This window comes from Zosterops lateralis (genome assembly GCF_965231275.1).
Source record: "Zosterops lateralis genome assembly, chromosome: 4".
In the NCBI taxonomy this organism is placed as follows: Eukaryota; Metazoa; Chordata; class Aves; order Passeriformes; family Zosteropidae; genus Zosterops; species Zosterops lateralis.
Window position 1 is genome coordinate 7,703,183 of NC_139765.1, and position 24,020 is coordinate 7,727,202.

General features: G+C 41.3%; 1 protein-coding gene across 4 annotated transcripts in view; it reads right to left on the minus strand.

The window, feature by feature from the left end:
• Positions 1-17,788: 17,788 nt before the first annotated feature.
• PRR5 (proline rich 5) overlaps positions 17,789-24,020 on the minus strand; it is a 60,143-nt gene continuing 53,911 nt past the window's right edge. For all 4 annotated transcript variants that reach the window (XM_083859339.1, XM_083859340.1, XM_083859338.1 and 1 more), the window contains 2 exons: positions 22,790-22,928; positions 17,789-19,148 (listed from right to left, as the gene is read on the minus strand). In XM_083859339.1, the coding sequence (XP_083715465.1) occupies positions 18,598-19,148; positions 22,790-22,928 (690 nt within the window). In that variant the 3' untranslated portion in view covers positions 17,789-18,597. The remainder of the gene's footprint in view (positions 19,149-22,789; positions 22,929-24,020) is intronic.

Sequence of the window (24,020 nt, forward strand, 5' to 3'; positions counted from 1 at the left end):
CAAACTAAAAACCAAAGGGTGCCCATCGAGGCAGAGAAAAGGATTGAATAAATGTTACATATTAAAACTTCAAAACCTTAACCCCCCCACCAGACTGTATGGCCAGGAGGCAATGATGATGGCTGCTCTCTTTGTCTCAGGGAGAGGAGCAGATGGAGGGTTTAGTGCCCCTTCTCATCTTGGTTCAGCTTCTCAGGTTTGGGGCAGACCTCCACTGACTCCCCAGACTGAAAAAAACCAAAGCCAAAAGAAGTTCAAGGGAATAAAATAACAACAACAAAACAAACTGCCAAGAGGATTCCAGGTACAGACTCCAGGTTAGGGGAAGGGAAAAAAACCCAACTTGTTGCTTCAAGGTAGCAAAACACTAATCCAACAAAAGGAACAATGTAGAGTGTCCTGGTCCAGCTGCAGCCTGAGCATCCAGAGAGAGAAGAGAACAGAGAACAAAAATTTGCAGATCAGTTCCCAATGCAAATACAGCAGCAAACAGTACAATCAGCACATATGGCAGTAGATTTTTATTAATTGGTTAACAGCTCCAATAACATAGTTGCCTACACATAAAAGTTATGTAAATAGAGCTCAATCACCATATGGAACTTGAACAAGATGATAATGGGCAACAAAGCGAGACAATCCCATTCATTTTCCATATGGCTTCTGTTGACTTCTATCTATTACACTGAAACTTCTCTGTACATTATTATGTATAATAATGTGTTTTGCTTTTCAAAATGATGTATTTAATTAGGAGCACAAGTTTACACTGGTGTCTCAGAAGGTATATAAAGAGAACTTAAACTGGATACCAGTGTCATGCTTGCTTGACTTAATTTTTTTTAATTTGATGAAGATGGTTAAGCTAAACCTTATTCCACTAACAGGAAAACCTTTCCAAATCTAATGAAACAGCACAACTATTGCAGTATTGCACATTTTATTGCACAAAAGTGAATGGCAGCAAACACAAGCTATTGATACATTCCTCTATCAGCACCATTGCAACTGTATATACAATGTGCATTATTTTCCTCTCTAGCAAGACAAATGGTATTAGATTCTTTTTTCTACAGTGGAAGGGATAGAAAGACATAAATAGATACTTTGAGGAATTCACTTGGGACAAACAAATCATTATTGAGAAAAGCCTGATACTTTTCTCGCTTTTGGCTTTAACATATATATCATTTGGAGCCAATAATTAACAGTTTGATTTTTCAGACAGATCTGCAAAGTACAGCTTTAGAAAATCAGACAGAGAAGATGGTCTTTGCAGAGTGAATTGTTGATGCAATGCATGTGCTTTTCCAAGTGACATGGGGGTGCAATCAAAGCTCAGTGGCTTTCAGGTCCCAGACTCAGAGAGGTGGGGGAAGAGATGAGGAGCAAACAGAACGAAGAGCCTTCCACCTAGTGGAAGCTGATTTTTTAACAGCTGATTCAGAACAGTCTGCAGTTCTCACAGCAAGTTCTTTCTCTGTAAGCACCACTGACAGAGAGAGCCCTTCTGTGCACCTCAGTGTAGAAATACAGGCTGGGATGCTGCACTGAGAAATGCTCCAGCCCCAAACCACTTTCTCACCTTCCCTGTCACGCTCAAAACTCCTGTTAAGTAGTCAGTGTTCAAGTCTAAATTATTTCAGAAATGAGTTGTGGAGGGCATAGTATTGCCTTAGTATTTCATCCTAAAATAGGAAAGTGATTAGAACTACAAAGCCTGTTTGAACAGGGAGCTTCCCTTAAGAACATGAGAAGAGCCTGGGGCTGGCTATTGAATCCCATCTTCATGCACTATCAGAGACCTCTCATGATTGGTTTAATGCTGTTGCCCACTATTATTCTAATTTTCACTGGAGTGTTACTGATTTTTTAGCTGGCTCAAAGCCATTTTGATGTCCAGTGTGCAAAGTTTGGTAAAGCAATAGAAAACAGGGCAGCAGGGTGTTTTGGAATTCTCTGACACTCCAGAAAATGGGTTTTACATCCTCCTACAGCTGAAAAATAAAGTGAGACAACAAAACCTCCTGTGGTTGTGTTGTGGTTTAACGTAGTTTGTTTTTCACTTGGGGAGGGAGTCCAGATGTGGAAGTGGTTCCTTGTGGGGACCTTGGCAGCTTCCTTTGGGCCTGGCAGAACTAATCAGCTGGATAGTTTTAAATATTGACACCCTGTTAAACCACTTAAGAAAGCTGAACACGGCTCTGGGAAATCACATTTAAACATGAACATACTCCGGGAAAAACTCTCTTGCTCCCAGCCGTGTGCCAAGGATCACCTCCATCTGGAGAAGGCAGGAAAAACAACCCTGATCTCCACTAAATCACACACCACTGGGCCTTTTCCTCTCCTCCATCAATGACAGTCCTCTGAACAAAAGACAGCAGAGGACTTGAATGTTTCATCTCCCTAAAGAGATTTGTAAAACCACAGCAGCAGCACCCCACCAGGTGCTGAGGTTTGAAGTCTCCCATTTGCCTTTTTTTCCCCCCTTGATAGGGGTAGTTGGTGAACTCCAGGGAAACTGGAAACTTTTAAAGAAAGGGCTTATTCCACCATCTGAAATTCACAGAAGCATTACATCATTATTCAAATGAAAAGCTGCTCTTAGTTATTAACATATTTCTGTTAACAACAAAAAAGCAAGATAGTGATATGAGGGGAGATATGCACATTCTTATTTATATGGTAATTGAAGTCAGGGAGCTTGCCTAAGATGTGGTCTGCATCAATTAAACTATGGTGGGGCACTAGAAATCTTTTCCTCTTCCTAAGATGTTATGGGGAAAGAGGCATTGAAAGTCAGCCAATTTATCTACTTTGTAACATGATGGCTAGTTTTTGCCTTTCTAAAGACAAAGCAAAATTATTACTTATTCTCTGTAACAAGTGACAAGAGAATTATTTCTATCAAACCCATCCTAAACAAGAGTAAGAATATTACTTCCCCTCCTACAAATTTGCATATTTAGACTGCTCTTAGCAGGATGCAGTGTGCTATAATTCAGTGGCTCATATTCTATATCAATCAGGCTTTTTTTTCAAGAGTAAAAATATTTTTAAAAGCCAGTGTACAAATCACAATTGCATTTCATCCAATGTGTTGATAAATCACAGTGCAAAAAGCAATGAGGTGGGAATAGTTCAGCTGATATTGGTGGTGCTGGGGGTGACCTGAGCTGGATCCAGTGAGTCCAGCAAGCCCCTCTGCAAACACTTCATTAACACAGGTAATTGTGAGTGCTGATGAAGCACTCTGAGAAGGCATCTTGTACTGTTCTATAAGTATAATTTTAATACCTTTGTTTCATGTGTCAAACTGGGGCTGCTGCGTAGTGGTTAAGCCAAGGGAGCCATTCATTCATCACTGGTTTATGCTTACCTGTCTCTGGGTTTGTCCAAATTCCTCAGGGCCTCACCAAAGACAAACCAAAACCACAAATCATCATCCAGCAGTGTGGGATTATTAACATTTTTTGCTGAATATGCTTGCACATGTGGCATTAGTTTCCCTACCTACTCAGCCTCTTCCTGAAAAGGAGCACTTTGAAGTACAGAAAGGTAAATACTTCAGTGCTATCGTGAATTGCAGAGGTCAAAAGCATCATTTAGGAAGGGATTTGAGAGGTTATTGTTGAGAAAATGTAAACAGGTTGTCAGAAATCTCTATAAGGTCGATTGCCCAAATCTCTGAGCATGTCTGGGTAACAGAGGCCATACAAAAGGCCAAAGCTCAGACACAAGAGCTTTCAAACATCTCTGCTCTAGATGAGTTTCCAGCATCCCACAAAGAGGACAATCAGACCATGACTGTGGACGACAAATAGCATAAACAAACACTTGGCATCCTAAGCACAAGGCCAATCCCTAAACAGAGACTTCATAATCCTGAAGGGGATGGTAATCCATCTTCCCAAATAGACTCATGCTACACATGTGTTATGTCTTTATCCCATCACATGTTTTGGCTATGGAACAAATATATGTGCTTAAAACTAAATAACATGAGTTGTTTAAAGCAATGCAAGACAGTCCAGTGATCTTCTAACTGTGCAACTGAGATAATGAAGAACCTTAGAGTGGTACCTGATAAGCAGCTAAACTAGTAGGGACAATATCTGAAATCCATCAGGAAATGAAAAAAATGACCAAAAACCAGCTATGCTGAATATTGTGGTTTTGTATGATGAGGAGGTACAGTGTGTTTGCAGGTTGATTTAATGTGTTCAGAGTGGTTAAAGAACTCATGATGAATGGAGTTAGGACTCCTCATGGGGATGAGATAAGCAGCCAATTAACAAGTGGGTATAGAAGATGGTGGCACCACTACTACTCTTTATATTAACTGGAGCAAGTACACAGCAGATGCCCCAGCTTCAAAGACTTATGGGGTTTGAAGCTTTTTATACACATAATTTATTCCAAGAAAATGACACGTAACATCTAACACTAAAAAGCTGGACTGCTTTACCTGTATTGATATACTGATTGCAGAACAGCTACCTACAGAAAGGGATGCTGGTAGAAATAGGAATAAGGTGTTCTGTCCATATACTGCCATTTTCATCAAAGACCAGGATTTTAATTAAAGTACTTAGGATAAAAAAAAAAAATAAACTAAGTTTAGCTTAGCTATTAGGAAGAAATTCTTCCCTGTGAGGGTGGTGAGGCCCTGGCACAGGCTGTCCAGAGAAGCTGTGGCTGCCCCACCCCTGGCAGTGTTCAAGGAGAGGCAGGGGGTGGAACTGGATGATCTTAAAGGACCCTTCCAATTCAAACCATTTTGTGATTCTATGACTTTATGATTTATGTATTATACATATTCAAGAATCCTACTGGGAGTCATATGTAGCAAAAGGAGAAGATGCAGATTTAAGCTAGGCAAGTAAAAAAAAAAGAGAAAAAAAATTAAAACAAAGGTGTTGCACAGATATACACTGGTGTTGGAATTCTGCAAAGTTACAGGACAGCAAAAGTTTATAACATTTAAATTTTTCAATCATAATTCATTGACAAGCAAATAAGCATTTTGCATTATACTTGAAAATTCTGAGTTAATAATTAATTAACATTAATTCTGAGTTGCACATTATTACAGGCATTACTTTTCAATACAATCATTTTAACCAAAAAATTAATTTGAAAAGCATTTAATTTCATCTATTTAATCATGATCTGAAGGTACCACTCTGGGAAAGAAAAGAATAAGTAAAACCCAGATGCAAGAAAATAGATTTGAGGGGGGGCTTTTTTACTGAAATATTAATATTTTTAATCTGGAAAACAAAAAATGCTGAGGGAAATATATTTGTTATGTACCTCCTCAAACAGGTAGAGGCTACAGGCAAAGAAAATGTTGGGGCTTAGAGCAGAGCTGGTGTTGAAGCAGAGCTGGTGTTGAAGCTGATGTTCTGAGGCTGCTGATGACAAGTGCTTGTTGATGGCTGCAGGTGGGGTACAGAGGTGACAGGAATATAGGGATAGAGATTTTATGACTGAAAAATCATTTTTATAACCAAAGAGCTCATGGGGAAGAAGGAGCAAAATAATTGCAGCTACAGAGCCTGGCAGAGGGGTGGTGTGAGTATGGGGTTGGTACATTTTATTCATAGGAAGGACTGAGAAATCAGTGGAAAATAATAGAGAGTCAGAGAAGATAAAATAATGTCATAAAAGAACTAAACACTGGAAATGAGTGTTTCAAGGCAGAACTTCTGCATTTTGCATGAACATTTTCCCTCTAAGCCTTTGCAAGCAGTCCCAGACATCTGCCAAGACTGAAGAAAATGGAACCAACCCCATTTTCCCACCTCAGCCACGTGAGAGATATTTTTTTTTGCCCCCCCTGATTTTACTCCAGGCTTTCCTAATGACTTACTTTTCTCATTCATCATGTATGCCCTGCTGCCTGCCTCTTGTTCTTCGTGCATCTCATTGCACTGCACACCTTCCACCACACAGAGGTTGCCAAAGTGATGATGCATATTTCAAGGGTGACAAAAGAAGTCATTCATTTAAATAACACAAGAAAGCTTGTGCTGAATATTCCCAAACACATCAGTGCTTGGCAGATAATAATTCTCCTCCACAGCCTCTTTGTAAGGATGTACCAGGAGAAAATTATTCCAAATAGGCTGTAAATGCAAACAGAGTTGTGTTTGAAAACCAGCAAAGTCAAGGCAGATGGATAACGTATGGTTTGGAGCTCCTGTAGTTATAAGACCCTGTGGATCCATATTTTGGAATCCCTGGCTCCATTATAAATTCCACAAACAACATTCTGCTCCTGGATGTTAACATGCTGAGTGTAGCAAGGAATCAGTTTACAGCAGTCCCTGTAGAGAGGGCAATGATATTACAAGCATCTGTTATACTTTCAGAAGCTTTATGCTGCCTTCTCTCTCAGGGGTTATTACTATGAGCAACCACTGCACATGAAAAAGCCAAAAGCCATTGGAAATAAAGCTGGAAGAATTAAAAGAAAGGTGCATAGTGCTCAGAAATTCTTTGAAACTCTCTGTAGTTATGCAGAAACTTTCTTCAGAAAGCCCTAAAACTACAAGGGAAATTCTACATATTCTGTAGATGGTATTACTCAATCTCTGGGCTATAGGCTTTTATTTCTTTATATGCATTGGAGGAACTCAAGCCTTCAGCTTTTGTCTGCTGGGATCCCCACAGACACAGAAGAGAAGGAAACCAGGAGCCCAAGAAAGCACAATCCAAGAAACATGCAGAAATAAAGCAGCATTGCAGGGGCAGCAACGAGTTAGGTTATCTTACCAGAGGTTCTTCCAGAGAGCACAGGTCAAGTACTATTTTCTAGTTCATCCTACCAAAAATCTCCAATTCAATACAGTTATGACCAAGTAACTTATAAATAGCCTTTTTTGGCTTAAAGGAAGGCTCATCTGTGCATCAGCAATATTCCCTATCCTGTATGTATGGCTGCATTTTTCTGTATGGTAGCAATTTTCTTTTCCTAATGTTGATTCCAGCAATAAAGATACCTGGAGTTTCCAATAAAAATAGCTGGAATTGCCAGTGATAGCAGATAACAACAAATAGCTGTGGTTAGTATACTACAAAGTAGTTGAATAGTACATGTGATAAATATTTTTGCACAGAAGAGAACAGACTTTGCAAATCTGCTTACTGCAGTTAGTGGTAATTTTAAAATCCCTTACATAGCAATGGGGAAAAAACACACACAGAGCTTCTTGCTTGCTCTGAAGAGGATCATTTATTGTAATGAACTGAGTCTTTTTATACTCTAACCTGAAACCTCTGGGGATCCAAGCCCACACAATCAGATTCCTTTAGGTTTCCTCAAGACTCTGCTCTCAGTTACTTTATAGAGAGAGGCAGCCTTGATCCAATTGTCCAGAAATGGAATTTCAATAATGCAAAAATAACAAACCAGAAGGTGTACACTATATCTGGACCAAACTGGAACAAGGCAGTAACAAGAGGCAAAAGGCAAGGGGTAGGGTCAGACAGGGGTATTTATACATCTTGCTGTAGGGAGGAGTTAAGGCAGGGTCTGAGGGAAGGGTCCAATAGGGGAGAATGATTAGGAATATTAAAATTTCTGCACCAAAAATCAACCTATGGTGACACAAAGAAATAGGAACCTTCTAGCAATGATTAACATGCTTGAACTGAGGGAACATGGCAGTAAGCCTCTTGCTTAATATACTTAGAAAGGGGTTTCCCAGGGCATTAAGCCAAGGTTTTCCTCTTCCCCAGGGAAACTATTCTCTACACTAACCTTAACCAAAACTTTAACAAAACAAGCCCTCATTGGCTGCCTGCTGCTGTGATGTCACTGTTCATGTGTCCCTTTACCCAATCAGCTCTCTGATCATGTGATGCCCACGTCTCCTCAACCAATCACAGCCTCATGCAAAAACAACCATCAACCCACTCTCCAGCCATCCAACCCGCAGCTCAACCCTTCCCAGAGTGCTTTTTGGTGAACCAAAGTGAACATAAGAGGATTTAAAGGTGAAAAGGTCCTTATTCTGTAAAGGTTTTCTTATTTCCCATACCCTTATATGGTATCCTTAGAAACTGTAAATGAGATAAATTCCTCAGCACTCAGGAATAAAGGCCAAAACAGAAATCAAGTCTCCAAACTTGGGCAAATAAACCTTCCATGTGGCACTAAAATCCCTAACCCTATATAGCTAATCAATAGTGAATTTCAATCAGCTTTTCATTCAAGATTTGCCTGGTAGGCTTTGATATTTTTCCTTGTGTGACTTTACATTTGATCCATCCTTGCCAAGACCATCTATTGGTATCTGTTGTGTCTGCTGCCACTTGGGTATTGCTGCTAAATCATATATGCACATTAAGTCTTCTGCTTGGGAAAATCATTATATCTGAGATATCTGAAAATCCCCGCTTCAAGAAATAGTGCTACAGCAGATCCTGCTCAGGAGCTTTATCAAATGGATAGTATTGATTCATTGGCTCAAAATGAAGACCCAGTGATGCATGTGCTTTCACCCAGCAGCTGAAACCTTCAGAGGAGTGATTGGCAATTCCTTACTTGAAAACTTAGGTCAAAATCAATGGTGTTTCCAGCTTTCGAGGAATTGCTGCTGCCCCTGTAAATTACCATCAGTCACCTTGAGAAAAGCACTGAAAACTGAAGAATAGACCTAAAGCCTATTTAAGTAATTCATCATGAATTATATTTAGATAGAGGCCCCTGTAGTGAATTCATCCATCTTTCAAGTAATTTAAGTAACTATGAACAGAAAAGGGTCTGTAATTATTTAAACCTGATGCATATCTATTCTTCATAGGTGCTTGTGAAATACTGGGTTTGTCCCATTCATTTATGCTAACACTTTTAGTGGTTTAAAAGGACCAGCCTGCATGTCTCTGAATCTCTTTTTCCTTGCTTAAGATGAAATGTGACTTGCTGAGGACTCCATGGCCTGTGGGAGAGGGCACTCAGAGCTAGGAATGAACATTTAGCAAGCAAAGAGAGTGCTGTCATTTCCATACTATCGATTTTATTTAGCTTTGTTATTTTTTGGCAAGGCATGGGCAGACTTGAAATTACTTGTCTCACTATGCAAAACATTAATCTCTCTTTACATATTGCTGTTTGTTCTAGGAATATTTGTTGCTGCAAAGTACCTTTAATGCCATGAAAGGTGGCATTATTCTGAAACCTGTTTAAGAAAACTAAATTTCTTTGCTGAAACTCATAGTGCATCATCAGAGTGATCAAAAGTTAGAGGTGGCTTTTTGATGACATTGCAAGTGCCTCAGGCAGATGTTAGAGGTTGTACAAAGATATTGCACAAAGTGTTGTTAAAAATGAAGTGATTCTTTAACACTGGAGACTGTTGATCAAGTGAAGTAAGCCCAGTTACACCAATTAGTGCTAATAACTACATGCTCAGCTGACATAAGGTTTTCAATGAACATCAGGATAGCAGCACCTAACAAGCACTCAGGGACAGATCTTTGCTGTGCAAAGTACTTGGCAGAGCACATTTATAACCTAAATAACCTGTGGGCTAAACAGGCAAGGCAAGGAGATGGCAAATATATAACTGAATTAGGAAGCTAATGCATGCATTTCCAGGAATGGGAATAAAAGGTCCTGAACTTCTAGTAGGTAAGCCCTGGAATTCAACCAGATCTCCATTTTCTAACTACATTCCCCATAAAACCTTACAGTGTCAGTAAAAAATAAAGAAGTAATAACATTTGTACTGCACTTTATATTTCAAGATTTAAAAATTACCATTTAGAATCCTAAAATTGTAATGTCTCAAAAGTACAGATTGTTTCCTGTCATTGTTAACTATTTCAGAATCAAAATTTGTACATTAATTCTTTTTGTCAATTCATATGTATCAAATTATATTTGGTCTGGGCTGGTTTCAATACACAGAATTTTGCTATAGCATTTTGAGACAGATCTTTTTTTTGTCTTCAGCAAAACTGCTTCTATTCAAGATCCACTTGGTGAATGTAAAGTGAGCTGCTAGCAACCACCCAGAGACCATCTCTGTGGCTGGAATTGTCACACAAAAATCCAAAATACAAATTTTAAAAACACCACACAGTTCTGTCCATGTTAGATGTCAAAGCAGCAATCTGGAAATCCAGAGCCTGACACATATTAAGGCCCTGTGCTCCTTTTTTTTTTTTTTTTGTGTGTGTGTGTGTGTGTGTGTGTGTGTGCATGGATGAGCTGTAATTACAGCTACTTGCTTTGAGAAGAGCAAAAAATAATCTGCTGCTCTCAGCACTGAAGCTCATTGAATTTCCTCTCACGCACATGCATTCACATACCCCAACCTGACAAAGCAGAATTTACACTGTGCTAAAAAAAGGATAAGGACAGTTGAACTGATCTCGGTGTTTAAATGCACTGTAATGTTTCTATGTCTGTAAACCTTGTAAAACAAAGCTGGAAAAAAATTTAAGAGCAGTGAATTCAGCTATATACACTGGGCTAAAAAAGGCTCAGCTGGTATTTCCTGAATGCAAGGTCATTGGCACTGTGGCTTTAGAGGAGGAAAAAAAAACTTGGAGGAGTGGGAAGGAAGCATCATTTAGTTGCAGGACAAGAACATATGGGAAACTCTCTCAAGTGGTAAAAAAACATTTAAATCAAACTAATAATCTTCATAAATATGTAACTCTGGATCCTTGTGTCTTAATTTTCTTCCCATTTTTTTTTGCTGTTACATTTTTAGCTTTCCTATCTGTAGTCAGGTCCCAATACTGCAGTGAATTATATTGCAAAGTGAAATATATTTATCTTTGAAAGAGATGTGGTAAAATATCTGTGCTCAGTTTATGGGAAGCACAATTTAGAGGGTTTCATGTCCTCTCATGAGAAAGAGAGATTACTAAGGGCACAGATCACCCAACAAAATTCTGAACACTGTCAGACACAATGGTAAATCAATTTATTGTTTCCTTAAGCAAGAGTCACTTGCCTCATCCCCAAAAGTCAAGTCAGCTGCAGCATCCAACAGCTTTGGCTAATGGGCTGCATAAGAAAACAGTGCAATATCAACTGGATGATTAAAACAGATTTAATACAATCTCTTTTGCATCAAGCCAGTCCTAGAAGACTGTAATTTGCAGCAGAAGAATGACAACCAACAGCTACTGAAGCCTCATCAGTAGGAAGGCCAAAGGAAATACAGGTCATTAATACCATGTTAGAGCAATTATAATTTGGGCAATTGCTGTTCTGCTCTTCTTCTCTGGAGAGGAATTTTATTTGTTCCTTCCTCCCAGTTCATACTGAGAACAAACCCAACACAAATCCTCCAATGATGAGTTGTCAGCAAGTTCTTTGAGTCTGTTACTTGACATACGCTGCAATACTGACAGAAAATAACTTCCCCTTCCCACTCATTGTCAAAAGGACTAAGACATTTTTACCATGCCTTGTATTGATTTAAAAAGCCTGTATAGAAGAAATGGCCTTACAGAAGGACAATACCAACACTGTGTACTTTACAGCCAAAGATTTAAAGGGCCAGAGGAGGGGCAGGAGAAAATCTAAAAGGGAATCAAGCATTGATCTCTCCCCCTCTGTGCAGTCTGTATACCACACTGTCCCTTCTGGACAGTGCTGTATTATCTCTACACACTTATCTTTATTTTGCACAGGCAAATTGACATGGACAAGCACCAGGGTTCTCAGAGTGCTAGGCACAAGGCATCATCATCATCCAAGTTGGAAACACCATGGCATTGCCCTGCAGCTGAAATCAGGGAGTCAGCACAGAGCTGTGGCAGTGAGCATCTGTGCAGCCAGAGCCCAGGGAAGTTCTCTGTCCAGTGCCTGCCAAGAGAAGAAAAGAAAGACTACAGCTTTGATTTAAAGTATCATCTGTGAAAAAATAAACAAGTAAAAAAAAAACAAACCCACCCACCACACACAAATTCCTGAACTCCGCTTAACAAGTAGGAGGAAAATATATGGCAGTTTTAAGGATAAGGAAAAAACCAACCTTATCTTCCTGTAAATGCAACTGTTTAGCAGTGACTTGGGGCTGTATCTGAATACTCCCACTACCCAAACTAAGACTGACACATCCACTGCATTTGAAACAATACACTAAAATTGCAGCATTACCACCCAAGAACCCCTGCCCACACACAAAAGTTAAGAAACAACTTTTGGAAGATGCAAGAGGTGGAATATCAAATTTGTTCTTCAGTGCAAACAAGCCATTAAGTGATTCTTGCTGACAAAAAGTTGGGTTTACCCAAGTCTGCCCAGTAACCATATGCAAGGCCTTTTGAAACTGCACACATTAAAAGGAGGCATCAAAGTGCAGTTTCTTCTCCTGATAAGTTTAGCCCCAGCTTTATTCTGTTTCAACATGATTTGCCAATCCCAGACTGACAGGGCCAGATCCTGAGCTGCACCAGGTGCTGCAGTCTCTGATTGCAACAGGCTCTCTGATGCTCCATGGATGAGCTTAGAGGAATGATGTATCCATACATTGTGGATGCATCTATAGTACCTTCCAGGGCTTGACCCCTGAAAGACCAATTTCAGAATAGTAGAGCTTTCTGTCAATAATCAGCAATTACTTGTTTATAGGAAGTCAAAGAGGGACTAGTGCTGTCACAGACATGCTTGACTGCATCCAGATCAGACAGTAAAATTTGGCACCCAAATGCCATTTTGTGCAGGAACAGAGTCTTTGGTGTTTGACCCAAGTGAGGGAGAAACGAATCTGGAAAATAACCAACACCCCAAGCTTGTTTTTCTCAGCAATGTTCATCATATCCTGGAGAGTGCAGCTGATGGCCTTCCCCCTTGCTGTGCACAGCAGAGGCTGGGGAGCTGCAGGAATGTTTATTCAACAAAAGCCCTTCTTCATCCCCTCAGTCAACATGCCCTGGGGATCTGGACTTTTCTTCAGAAAGCTTTTATCCACTTGACCACTGCCTGGTTTGTTAGCTGCAAAGTGTACTTGGCTGCCAACACTCCTCACTTCTGGAGTGGATGACACAAAAAGCTGTTAAAAATAATTTAAAAAGCCAATTTTGCCAAAGATTGAGAGAGTTTGTATGACAAATCAGGCTTTAAATTGAACCAGTGAAACTGAAAATGTTTTCTTCCCTTACCTTGACATATTCCTCTACTCACAAGTCTTATAAAATTCTCCCCTCAAGAGCTGTATACAATTTTTTCTTCAGAATAATTTCTGTTCACCCCCTTTCCTAAGAAGGACATTAAAAGCACATTAAAAACCATCCAGTTCCAATCCTCTGCCATGAGCAGGGATACTACCCACTATCCCAGGTTGCTCTAAGCCCCACTAACCTGGCCCTGAACACTTCCAGGTCTGGGGCAGCCACAGCTTCTCTGGGCAGCCTGTGCCAGGGCCTCACAGGGAATATGTATTTCTAATATCTAATCTCAAGTGCATTTGAAGTAATTTAAGTTTTGTCCTGAAATGGTTTGCATCTTTTGTCTGCTCTAGCACCCACATGCCATCCTGCTTCCAATTTTTAGGTGCAGCATTTCCATTTTACTTTTTCTACTGTATTTTACTGTGTAAAGGAGCTCAAAGCTGGTAAGAAGAGCACATGGACTGGAGGAAAACAAAGCCATGGAAGTGCTCAGAGCTCACAGGGTATTAAAGAGGTAACATGAGCTGAAGAAAGTGAGCCTAGTGACACTGTAAACCTGTCATTGAGGATTGATCTTGAGGAGGATAGATATGTAGATAGATAGGGAATGGGTGATACATAAGAATCAATTAGCATGTATAAACCTAAATCAGTGGTGCAGCTACATTAAAAGAATGTGGTGATCCCACAGTTAAATAAACAAGTGTTAGAGATGCATTGTTAATTCATATTCAATCACTGCCTCCTCTCCTCTTGCTGTGCACATCAAACCTTCAACCAACAGACAATTCATACAGTAATTGGAAATGTAAGAAAGACAGGTAAGAACATTATCCCTGTGTTCTAAAGAGGTATAGAGCTATTAAGTGACTTAAATCTATGCAAAAGCCCATAGAGGACATGGAATTTAGTCACCTCAGTCTCCGAGTTCCAGCCGAGCAATCTGATCCTGAGTAATCTCTACTGTAATGGCAACAGTGCCCTAAGAATTCTCTTCAAATCCTCATCTCCAAACCCAGAGTTCAGAGGGCTAGGATTTTTAAAGGAATGCCTTTTGAAATACAGCTAAAACTCTGCCTAAGACCATTCACTTTTGCAAGTGGAAAAAAAAAAATCTATCATCCTAAAATAATTGGAAATAAATATATTCTGGAAGAGTTTATAACCTTAAACTGAAAATGCTGACAGAGACTCTCAGTAAGAGAAACACATGCTTAACCTACAATGACTCATCTTACAAAGGCGAGCAAGACTTCTGGCAGGTTTATTAGCCCAGCAGTTCTACAGCTGTTCAAACATCTATTTTATCTTCCCCCTCTGCTGTGGCTGTGGCAGAGCATCCTGGCAGCTCCTCTCTCAGGTAGGCAATCCTGCCACGGGCAGGCAAGCAGCCAACTTGCTACTCCAATGATGCAACACAACCCCAGAAGGGGCATCATTTGTGAAAGAAAAGGGTGTTCTCATTTAATTACTAGTCAACTTATCTGCTCGGAGAGAGATAGAGAGAGAAAACTGCACTCTACCCGGGTTTTCCCAGTCCCAAATCTGGAAGTATCTCTGCCCTGCACAGAAAACCCCAGGTAAGGAGAGAGTAGACATCTACCTCTTCTCCAGCTGACAACTTCTTTTGTCTTCTGTTAAGCACCCAGTCATTATTGTCTGCTAGCAACACAAATGGGGGAAAATTCTGTAAGAGGGGAAAAAAAAAAACAACCAAAAGGAGAACTCCTAAAACCCCAACACTATGACATTGAGATAGCACATCAAAGCCAGCTCCTTTCTGCTGATCCCCCCAGGAAGTGCCTTCTGAGGGCAGCACAGAGAAGTAAGCAGGACCTTTAAGCAAGGCAGATTTGTATCACTCATTAGGCTGATGGATGAAGCCAAGTTTAACCATTTGTTTTTATGAGGCAACATAGGCCAACAGCACAGCACCTGGGGGAGTTTGTATCCACCTGTTTTTGGTATCTGGAGACCACATAAAATATTTTAATCACTTTCTGGGACTTCTCTCAATAGCTAGGGGAGTTCAGCCTCTGGGTATAATCTCAGTTCCCCCAGAGGTCACAGAGAACAGGCAGAGCCGGACGTCCTTCAGGCCACATGGAGCAACTGAAATCCACTTCAGATACCTTCAGTGCTCTTCAGCACAAAACATATTTATTTTCCTTTTATAAGTGTACTTTTGACTTTGTGGAACAAAGTCAATGAACAAGTGGAACAAGTCTATGACTGCAAACCAAGCATTTTGTTCTGGAGAGCATCATGGCAAGAACTTATGTATTATTAAAATGGTTACATATGTTCTTTGCAGCACTGCTGGCTCGATTGATATCTGAGTTTCTGCTCCCTGCCTCCAAATTTTGGTACTTTTCTCAAAGTTCTGGAATGACAGTTGCACCTCTGCAGGCCACAGTTCAAAAATAATACTAAAGAATTTCTGACACCTTCATTTTCAAGATGTTCCTGCAGCATATTATCCTAGTAAAGGGGCAATCCATACATCTCCAACCAGAACTGCAGAGATATCAGTTACTTTCACATACTCATGTGTCTCTGTAATGGCCTTAGAAGCTGTTCTGTTACCACACCTCAGAGGTTCAGTTAGTCAAAGGCATCATCGAAGCCACTGTGCCAGGAGCTAACTGAATAATGAAAGTGATTTTCTCAATTTCTGTGACAGAAAAGCTCTCTATTTGAACAGCATTATTTGCAGCCAATTATTCTGCTACTTCCAGCAGCACTCCAGGGAGCTGTATTACTTCTCCACAGAGTTCAGGAGCTCTTCATTAGGTTAATCTCTTCTAGTCTCCCAGTTCCTTTTGCTTGCATAATGTTCACCCTGCAGTGCCATATGAGAGGAGCTTTAAGTGTTATCTGTTGCTCTGTATTACTTCTCATAGGACTTTGGAACCTGTCCCAACCAGGGAAAGAACAGCTTTTGGTTCTTGGATTAGGACATGGAGCACCACAGTTTATTGTAACAGTGGAAGGATGAAGATGAATAACTGGCACACTCAGAATGCCACTTTAGGGCAAAGCTCAAGTGACACTGCCCTGTAGCAGGATTTGAAAAGTTCCAAGTCCATCACCTCATAAATCTATTTTGGCAAGAACCTGCACTATTCTCTTTGAGATGTATTTCTCCTTAGTAATGACTCTGTGGTTTGTCTCTTAAGATTTCCATATCCCTGACGTGCTTGCACTAGGATTACTAGTAGGAGGATCACAAATTTAGTTAGTCTTATATTTGTGCAACATTTAAAGTCAATGGCTAGTAGGACCATTGCCTCCAATTTTAGTTTTCAATCACATCTGCCAACACCTTTTAACACAAAGAAGAGACAAAATCCCACCTTATCACTGTTGCAATAGGAAACTGAACTCTGACTTCAGATATTTTGTACCACTTTAGCACACTTTTGGAAATCATCAGTCCTGTCATATACTGCATCCAATTTCAGCAAGAGTTCCACTCTCTCCTGTGATTTCCACAGGGCCAAATAAGGAAAGTGTTCCTGGAAACTGAGGGCTCATCCTGCCCTCCAGCAAGGAGAGGGTGGGGAAAAGACCCATTGCTGGAAAATGGATAAGCCTCAGATTGAGGAAGTTGCCAACATACTACTGAATGTGCTGTGGATGGATGATCTGATTATCTGCACCTTAAATTTAGCTGCAGTTCCAGAGGGATAGTCTGACAGCCTTCTTCCTAAGCCATTTCATTTACTGGACCTCAAAGATCCCCCCAGGCAATAGAGTTGCTTTCTCTGAGGGTATATTGTGCCACACCTGCATTTCAGACAGTTGGTGTTTGGTCCTTCCTCACTGATTCCCCCCCACATCCTGTGCTCCCTGGCTGAGGTGGGAATCTTTTGAGAGTATGGGCAATTATTTATCTCTGCCTAAGAGAAAATTTTAAGTATGATCTAACTTAAATGCTGACCTGTAGGGCAGGCTGTACAGCTGAACTGGCCAAACATGGAGAAGCAAAACAGGCACCAAACCCCTGCCTCATTTCTGGGGGAGGCCCTCAGATGGCTTCTGAGCTTCTCAAATCTCTGCATTACAGGGAGCCTGCACATCTCTCCAGCAGCTGAGATCTTGAGCAGGGAAGCAGGGTGGTAGCAAAAGACTGAGCTAACACACAGTGAGCCCAAAGTAAACTGAGTGTCAGAAGCACAGCTTTGAGTCTAGAAATGTAATCAGAGCCTGGGGAAGAGTGTGGCAAATGCTGGGGTCAGCAGTGCAAGTACAGAGCAAAGCTGGACAGTCCCTGAGCAAAGCACCAGGCACTGCCCAGACCAAAGACCAGTGTCTGCTGAGCAGCTCAGCAGATACCAACTGACTCCTTCCACCACAGCACAGACACAAAATGGAGTGGCCTTCACTGCAAAACCCCCTGATCAAAACCATATTGCACAGCAGGATTTCTGCTTCACCTCTAGTATCACATGTGTCAATCCCCTGCAAAACTTCTGCTCAAAGTCTTGCACCACCATGTTATTGTGAGGGAGAATCAAAGAGCTGGGTGTGCTCAGGGTAAGAAGAGCTGCAAGGTTTACACTGCCCAAAAAAATAGCTGACAGCAGATGCATTATGGTATTTCTATAAGAATATAAAGATTTAATGAAGATTTCCCCTGAGAGGCCATGATTTCATTTATTTAGAAAACAAGTAAGTTGAATTATGATGGAATCCCTCCATACAACCAATACTTCAGGAGCTGACAGTACAGATTTCTCAGAAGTGACACATTCAGAGCAAATTAATACAGCCTTGAAAGCTGATTTCCAGACAACTGTCCCAGACACTGTTCCTGGCTGAGGAAACAGTGAAACAGAAAATGAGACACCAGGCATTGTGTGACATCAGGAAGCATATTTCTGTTTATTTGCCTTTCTTCAAGAACTCTAACTCACCATTAGGTAAAGGAGTGCATACAGGATGTACAAGAAAAAGATTTAAAAGACTTCTTTATTATTGTATTCTGTGGCATGAAAGCCTACAGCCTTTTGTATTTGTTTGTTTGTTTTTAAAAGGTATGTTTCTACTCTGGCTGAGGTGTTACAGTTCAGAGAACAACTCATCATCTGCAGGAAATCTCTTTAGAAAATTAGAAGTGAGCACAGCTATTTGCTGAGCTGTTTTCCTGAACAGACACTGCCAGCTGCACTAATAGTATTTTACCAGACACTTGTGAGTTTGTGAACCCTTAAGTTTATAAAGAAATAAGAAATCCTTCTGCAGGATGAGAGGGATGGGGCAAAGTGGCTGGAGTTGCTTCCCCCTCGGCAGATTCCCACCTGCTAAAAACTTGTGTTTGCTCAGTACAGCTATGATGACCTGGCAAAGGTTCTACCCAGGCACAGACAGCTTGCCCATAGTCCAACTCACTGCCCTAGTAACTTTCATATATAATATTAAACCCCACAGTTTGTCTCCTAATATCCTTCACACGATGCTCTGTCTGTTCACATCCACATTGTACGCTGACGAATTGGAACAGCCTCGGCCAAAATCAATGAAAATGCCTTCAGAATCAGAATCGATCGACTCCAAAATCTGATCCACTATGTTCTCAGGGCTGGAAGAGGGAACTGGAAGTAAGGAAGTGTCTCTGTCCAGCTCAAAAGACCTGTGTGGGTCACCAATGGAGTGGAAGAGTCCTTTCTGTTGCTCAGCTGTGCTGAGTTTGCTGGAGCACTGCACTGACACAGCGCTGGGCCTTTCCTGGTCTCCCGGCAGAGAGCTTTTCATGGTTGTCATGGAGCTCTTGGAGCCGTTGTCCATGATGGTGGTGAGGTTGGAGTAGCCCTGGAGCTCCAAGCAGGAGGTCATTTCCGAGACGGAGTGCCTCCGGATGCCGGTGCCATTGGCTGCCATGCTCTCGGTCTCGTACTCGGCCACCGGCGTCAGCAGCGGGTTGTTGTAGCTCTTGGATCGCACCACGGGGTTCTTGGCCAGGATCTCACCCGACTTGGAGCGCCTGAAGAACCGCTTCTCTGCAAACAAAGAGCCAGAGTAATGTCTGCAAAGTCACAGAATCACAGAACGTGTGGGTTGGAAGAGACCTTCAAGATCATCGAGTCCAACCCAGCCCTAATACCTCAACTAGATCATGGCACCAAGTGCCACATCCAGTCTTTTTTTAAACATGTCCAGGGATGGTGACTCCACCACCTTCCCGGGCAGAGTATTCCAGTATTTAATCACTCTTTCCATGAAAAACTTCTTCCTAATATCCAACCTGTATTTCCCCTGACGCAGCTTAAGCCTACATCCTCTCATTCTGTCAGCTGCTGCCTGGAGAAAGAGACGAACCTCCAGCTGTCTACAACTACCCTTCAGGAAGTTGTAGAGAGTGAAAAGGTCACTTCTGAGTCTCCTTTTCTCCAGGCTAAACAACTCCAGTTCCCTCAGTCGTTCTTCATATGGCTTGTGTTCCAAGCCCTTCACCAGCCTCATTGCCTCCTCTGGACACGCTCAAGCATCTCAACGTCCTTCCTAAACTGAGGGGCCAGAACTGGACACAATACTCAAGGTGTGGCCTCACAGTGCCCAGTACAGGGGAAGAATGACCTCCCTGCTCCTGCTGGCCACACCATTCCTGTCCAGGCCAGGAGCCATTGGCTCTCTTGGCCACTAGGGCACACTGCTGGCTCATGTTCAGCTGCTGTCACCAGCACCCCCAGGTCCCTTTCTATCTGGGCACTAGCCAATCTGCCCCCAGCCTATAACACTGCAGGAGGTTATTGTGGCCAAAGTGCAGGACTCAGCAATTTGACTTATTAAACTTCATCTTGTTAGACTCTGCCCATCCATCCAACAGTTCCAGGTCTCTGTGCAGAGCCCTTCTATCTTCCAACAGGTCGACACACGCGCCCAGCTTAGTGTCACTCACAAATTTACTAATGGAAGATTCAATACCCTAAGTCTCCTATTATGCTACCAATAACTATGAGTGTTCAAAAGAAATGTGAAGTCCTGAATATGCATAAGCTTTTCTTGAGTGAAACTTTCCTAGAAGACATTTTGCTGGTTTTGTAGATTCATAGGCTTCAGATTTCTTAGATTTCTTTATCATTCTGAAGACCCCAAATATATCTTTACAAATAATAGCTGAGATTCTCTTATATTCACACAACTTCAGCAGCTGAAGTAAAGCAGTAAATACAGTGGAAGAGGTGATATACAGTTGTAAATACTTCCTTTAGACAAGAACAGAAAGTGCAATTCTGTTATTTTTCAGGCTATAAAAGTAATTACTCATTTCTAGTAGCTCAACTTTTAAGCTCAGCTTAACTTTTCCACCCATCCTGGGAAAAAAAAAGTCTCTTCAAATTTGGAGCATGAAGATTAAGACAGATATTTTTTCTACTAATTCTGGAAAAACTTTCAAAGTATTTTTCAGAGATCACACCAGGGAGAGCATCAGGAGTGTTTGAAAATGTTAACTAGAGGGCAGTGCCCACAGAAATCTCTTTTTGAGGGAGCAAATCTGCATTCAGTCCAGCAGTGATTGCCTGAATGCTGTCAATCAAGTGGGATTTTCCCAAAAAATAAGCAGCAGATGGCAGCAAGTGAGCATGGAGCTCCCTCTCTGGCAGTAGTCTGGCACTGGAGTGTCCTGGCAATATGAATAAAACGACCATTATGAACAAAACCACCAACACACAAACTCTGTGCAGGTCTCAGATTCACTCATGCTAATTAGTAGAAATAGTGGTGTGAATAATAGGTCTCACTTTTAAAGCTTTCTTTCTGCTACTCTGTCATCCCATGAAAGAGGCACAACTGGAGCAGGGGATCAAATTACCCTCTGGAGGTCAACCACAGCCACTGCAAATAACAGCTTCAAATCAGGATGCTGGTATATGTTCCCTACAAACTCTGCAATTTCCTTTACATATTCCAATCTCCTAAAATTATGCTATTGTGAAATGACGTGTTTACCTGGACACAAATTCCAATCATATCCTGTACTACTAAAAAAGCCATTTTCTGTATTAAAGATTGTATTTTGCAGTTGTGTCTGCCTCAGCAGTGAAATCATTCTGATCCAAGTTCATTTTTGAACTTTTTCTTTGTTAGGAGTTTGAGCTGGAAACCAGAAGAGGTTCCTGCGGCTATGAACTCTGGCCACAACATGTAACATGCCAGCAAAATAGCTGAAGAGAATTAGATGCATTAGTTTAAAAGAAGCTTAACACACTGAGCTCCCTTGGATCCAGGTTCAGTGATTACAGTAAAACCCATTTCAGGAGTGTTGCTACATCTACAACCCAGACTGCAGCAAGAGGAACTGCTCAGCCCACCAAAACCTTCCTATCTTCTGCAGCCATGTAATAAGACACTTATTTCCTATCAATTTGTTTCACTGGTGCTTTATTCTCTTTGGGTGCATTTTTTTCTATCCTGACATTCAAAAGCTTGTATTTAGAAAATGTCAGTTTGGGGCTCCATTTAAATTAAAAAGGCTTGTGGCCTTTTAATGGCAAGCAATGAATACAAAGTAGTAATCCTGAACCATTTTCCATAAATAAACAGCCTCTATTCACATAAAACTCATTTGTTTCTTAAACAACTGCTGCAACACAACCATTTTGCCATTCAGCTTCACTGGAAAATCAACTAGTTTATTGACCATCTCTGACGAGCAAACAGATTGAATTGACTACAGAGAAAACGCACAATTGAACTTATTTTCCCTTCTGTCTGCTCTATTTGATCAGGCCATCCCAGTATTTACAATAAAATACTCAGGTACTACCACATTCCTTTTTTCATTTACAGTGGTAGTATCCCCCTTGTATTTTCAACAGATTGCATTGCTATGTAGGATATTCCACTTTCATCCTGGCTAAATCTTGCCTTCACAGAAAGCACCAAAGGCTTCAGAGCTCCAAGAATCAGAAATTAAGCTGAAGGGAACTCAAGCTGCCACCAAGCCAGCCCACATTTCCCCCTTCTCCTAATGGATGTTGATGTATGTGATGGGTAAAAAGTGTCTCAGCAGTGGAGATTCAATAATCCCCAGAGGCAATTCATGTGAAATTAGAGATTTTTCCTTCCATGTAATATTAATTCCCCCTGCTATGTGAGGCCCACCCTGTATTTCTTATCTCCATTGGGATGGAGAACAGCTTATATTACCTTCTACTCTGCAGAAAGCTTTTGCATGCTTGAAGGCTTATGTGTTAGTCTTCTCTAAGAAAAATTCCTGCTCTCTTCCATAATTTTAACAGCCTTGTACAATCTTTGTGTACTAATAAGCACTAATGAAAATTAACTACTGAATATTTTAGAAGAGGCTTCTTGCTTCTTCCTTTCACTGTCCATAAAGCATTCCATATTAAAGCTCTCTTGTTAAATGGTAGATTGGAAATGCTAAACACACTCTAGATTAATTTTACTGATTTTTATTACTGAGCACTCTTAGGAGGATCTGTTTTCATCTTTTGCCACTGCAAGTTTCACTGTAACTCTGCACCTTGCAAAGAGCATGGTCTTAGAAAAGAAGCCTGATGTACTTATGTAAGCACTGGCAGTCACCTCTGGCTCTGGAGCAGGGCCCTGGCATGGAGCAGGGTTTTGGGAAGTTTTTCCTCTGTGCTGTGCCAAAGAGAGTCTGTGTTGTTCTTACCCAAGATACAGGCAGAGTGCGTGAAGGGTCCGTCGCTGGAGTACAGACCGTACGTGCCCAGGTAAGGAGACACAACTTTCTGGATCAGGGATTCCAGTTTCAAATAATCTTCAGTCACACCTTTCGACTCATGAACCCCCTGAAAAAGAGGAAATACCCAAGATGAGCACTGCTGCCTCCAATCACAAGCTCTCCTGGCTCACCAGAGCAACCAGAGAAGAACAAGCATTTTCACTGAGTGAAAGCGAAGCCCTGCAATGTGATCCCGGTTTGCTGGTACAGCTGATTCCTCTTCTGTAAAGCCAAGAGATGTGAATCAGACCAGAGCTACTTCCAGGACATTTAGATCCAGGAAAGTACATCCTACCCAGTGCACAGCACTCAGGGAAGGATAGAGAACATGATCTGTGAAGAGGAATTAAAAACATCCCTGGAGTTTTTGCTATTGCGATGTTACAGTGACTTCCTGAATGATAGCATCGGTACCACAGGGTGTCACTGCCATCTCAGCAATATCAACAGCATTAAGAAAAAGGTGAAACTCAGGCCCTCAGAAATACTTCTTCCAGGATATTTTCAACAACCAATATTTAGAGTAAAGAAGTTTGTTCTCTTTCCTCATCCCTCCCCGGCACCTATCATTTTCCAGGCAAAAGTGACATTATAATTAGCATGGTAAGAGTCACCCACAGGCAAAATGTTTAGTCTTTAGCTGTTAACTCTGCACTTCCACCCACAAGCAGACTTCCCAGGTTGCAGAGGGGCAGAAAAACCTTGCAGAGTTGTATCCTCCCCTCAGCTTACAGCTGCAGAGTGCATGCTCCTGCCTTGCCTGAGCAGAGCCCTGAACACTCATGAGTAGGATAACTCTTGCAATATGGAGCAAATGCACATTTTCCATGTGCTCGACACATCATGTCACAGAATTAAGATCCTAAATGCCATACTCAGCAAGAACTCTGCCAGAATTTAGGAGATTTCATGATGTGTTCCTGAGTTATTACAAAAACTCATTGGGATGAAAACAATATAAAGATCAGATGAGTAGAATTGCAACACTTCCTTCAGCGTGTGAAAGGATCCTGACGTTCAGGATGTGTTCACAGCTCAGTAGGACTCACCAACCAGAGTCTGGGGTGGCTCTCAGATGTGTTTCTGAAGGGCTGAGTCCACCCTCTGGTTGCTGTGCTGCCTCAGTGCTGCCTTGTCACTTGTTAAAGGTTTATGAATG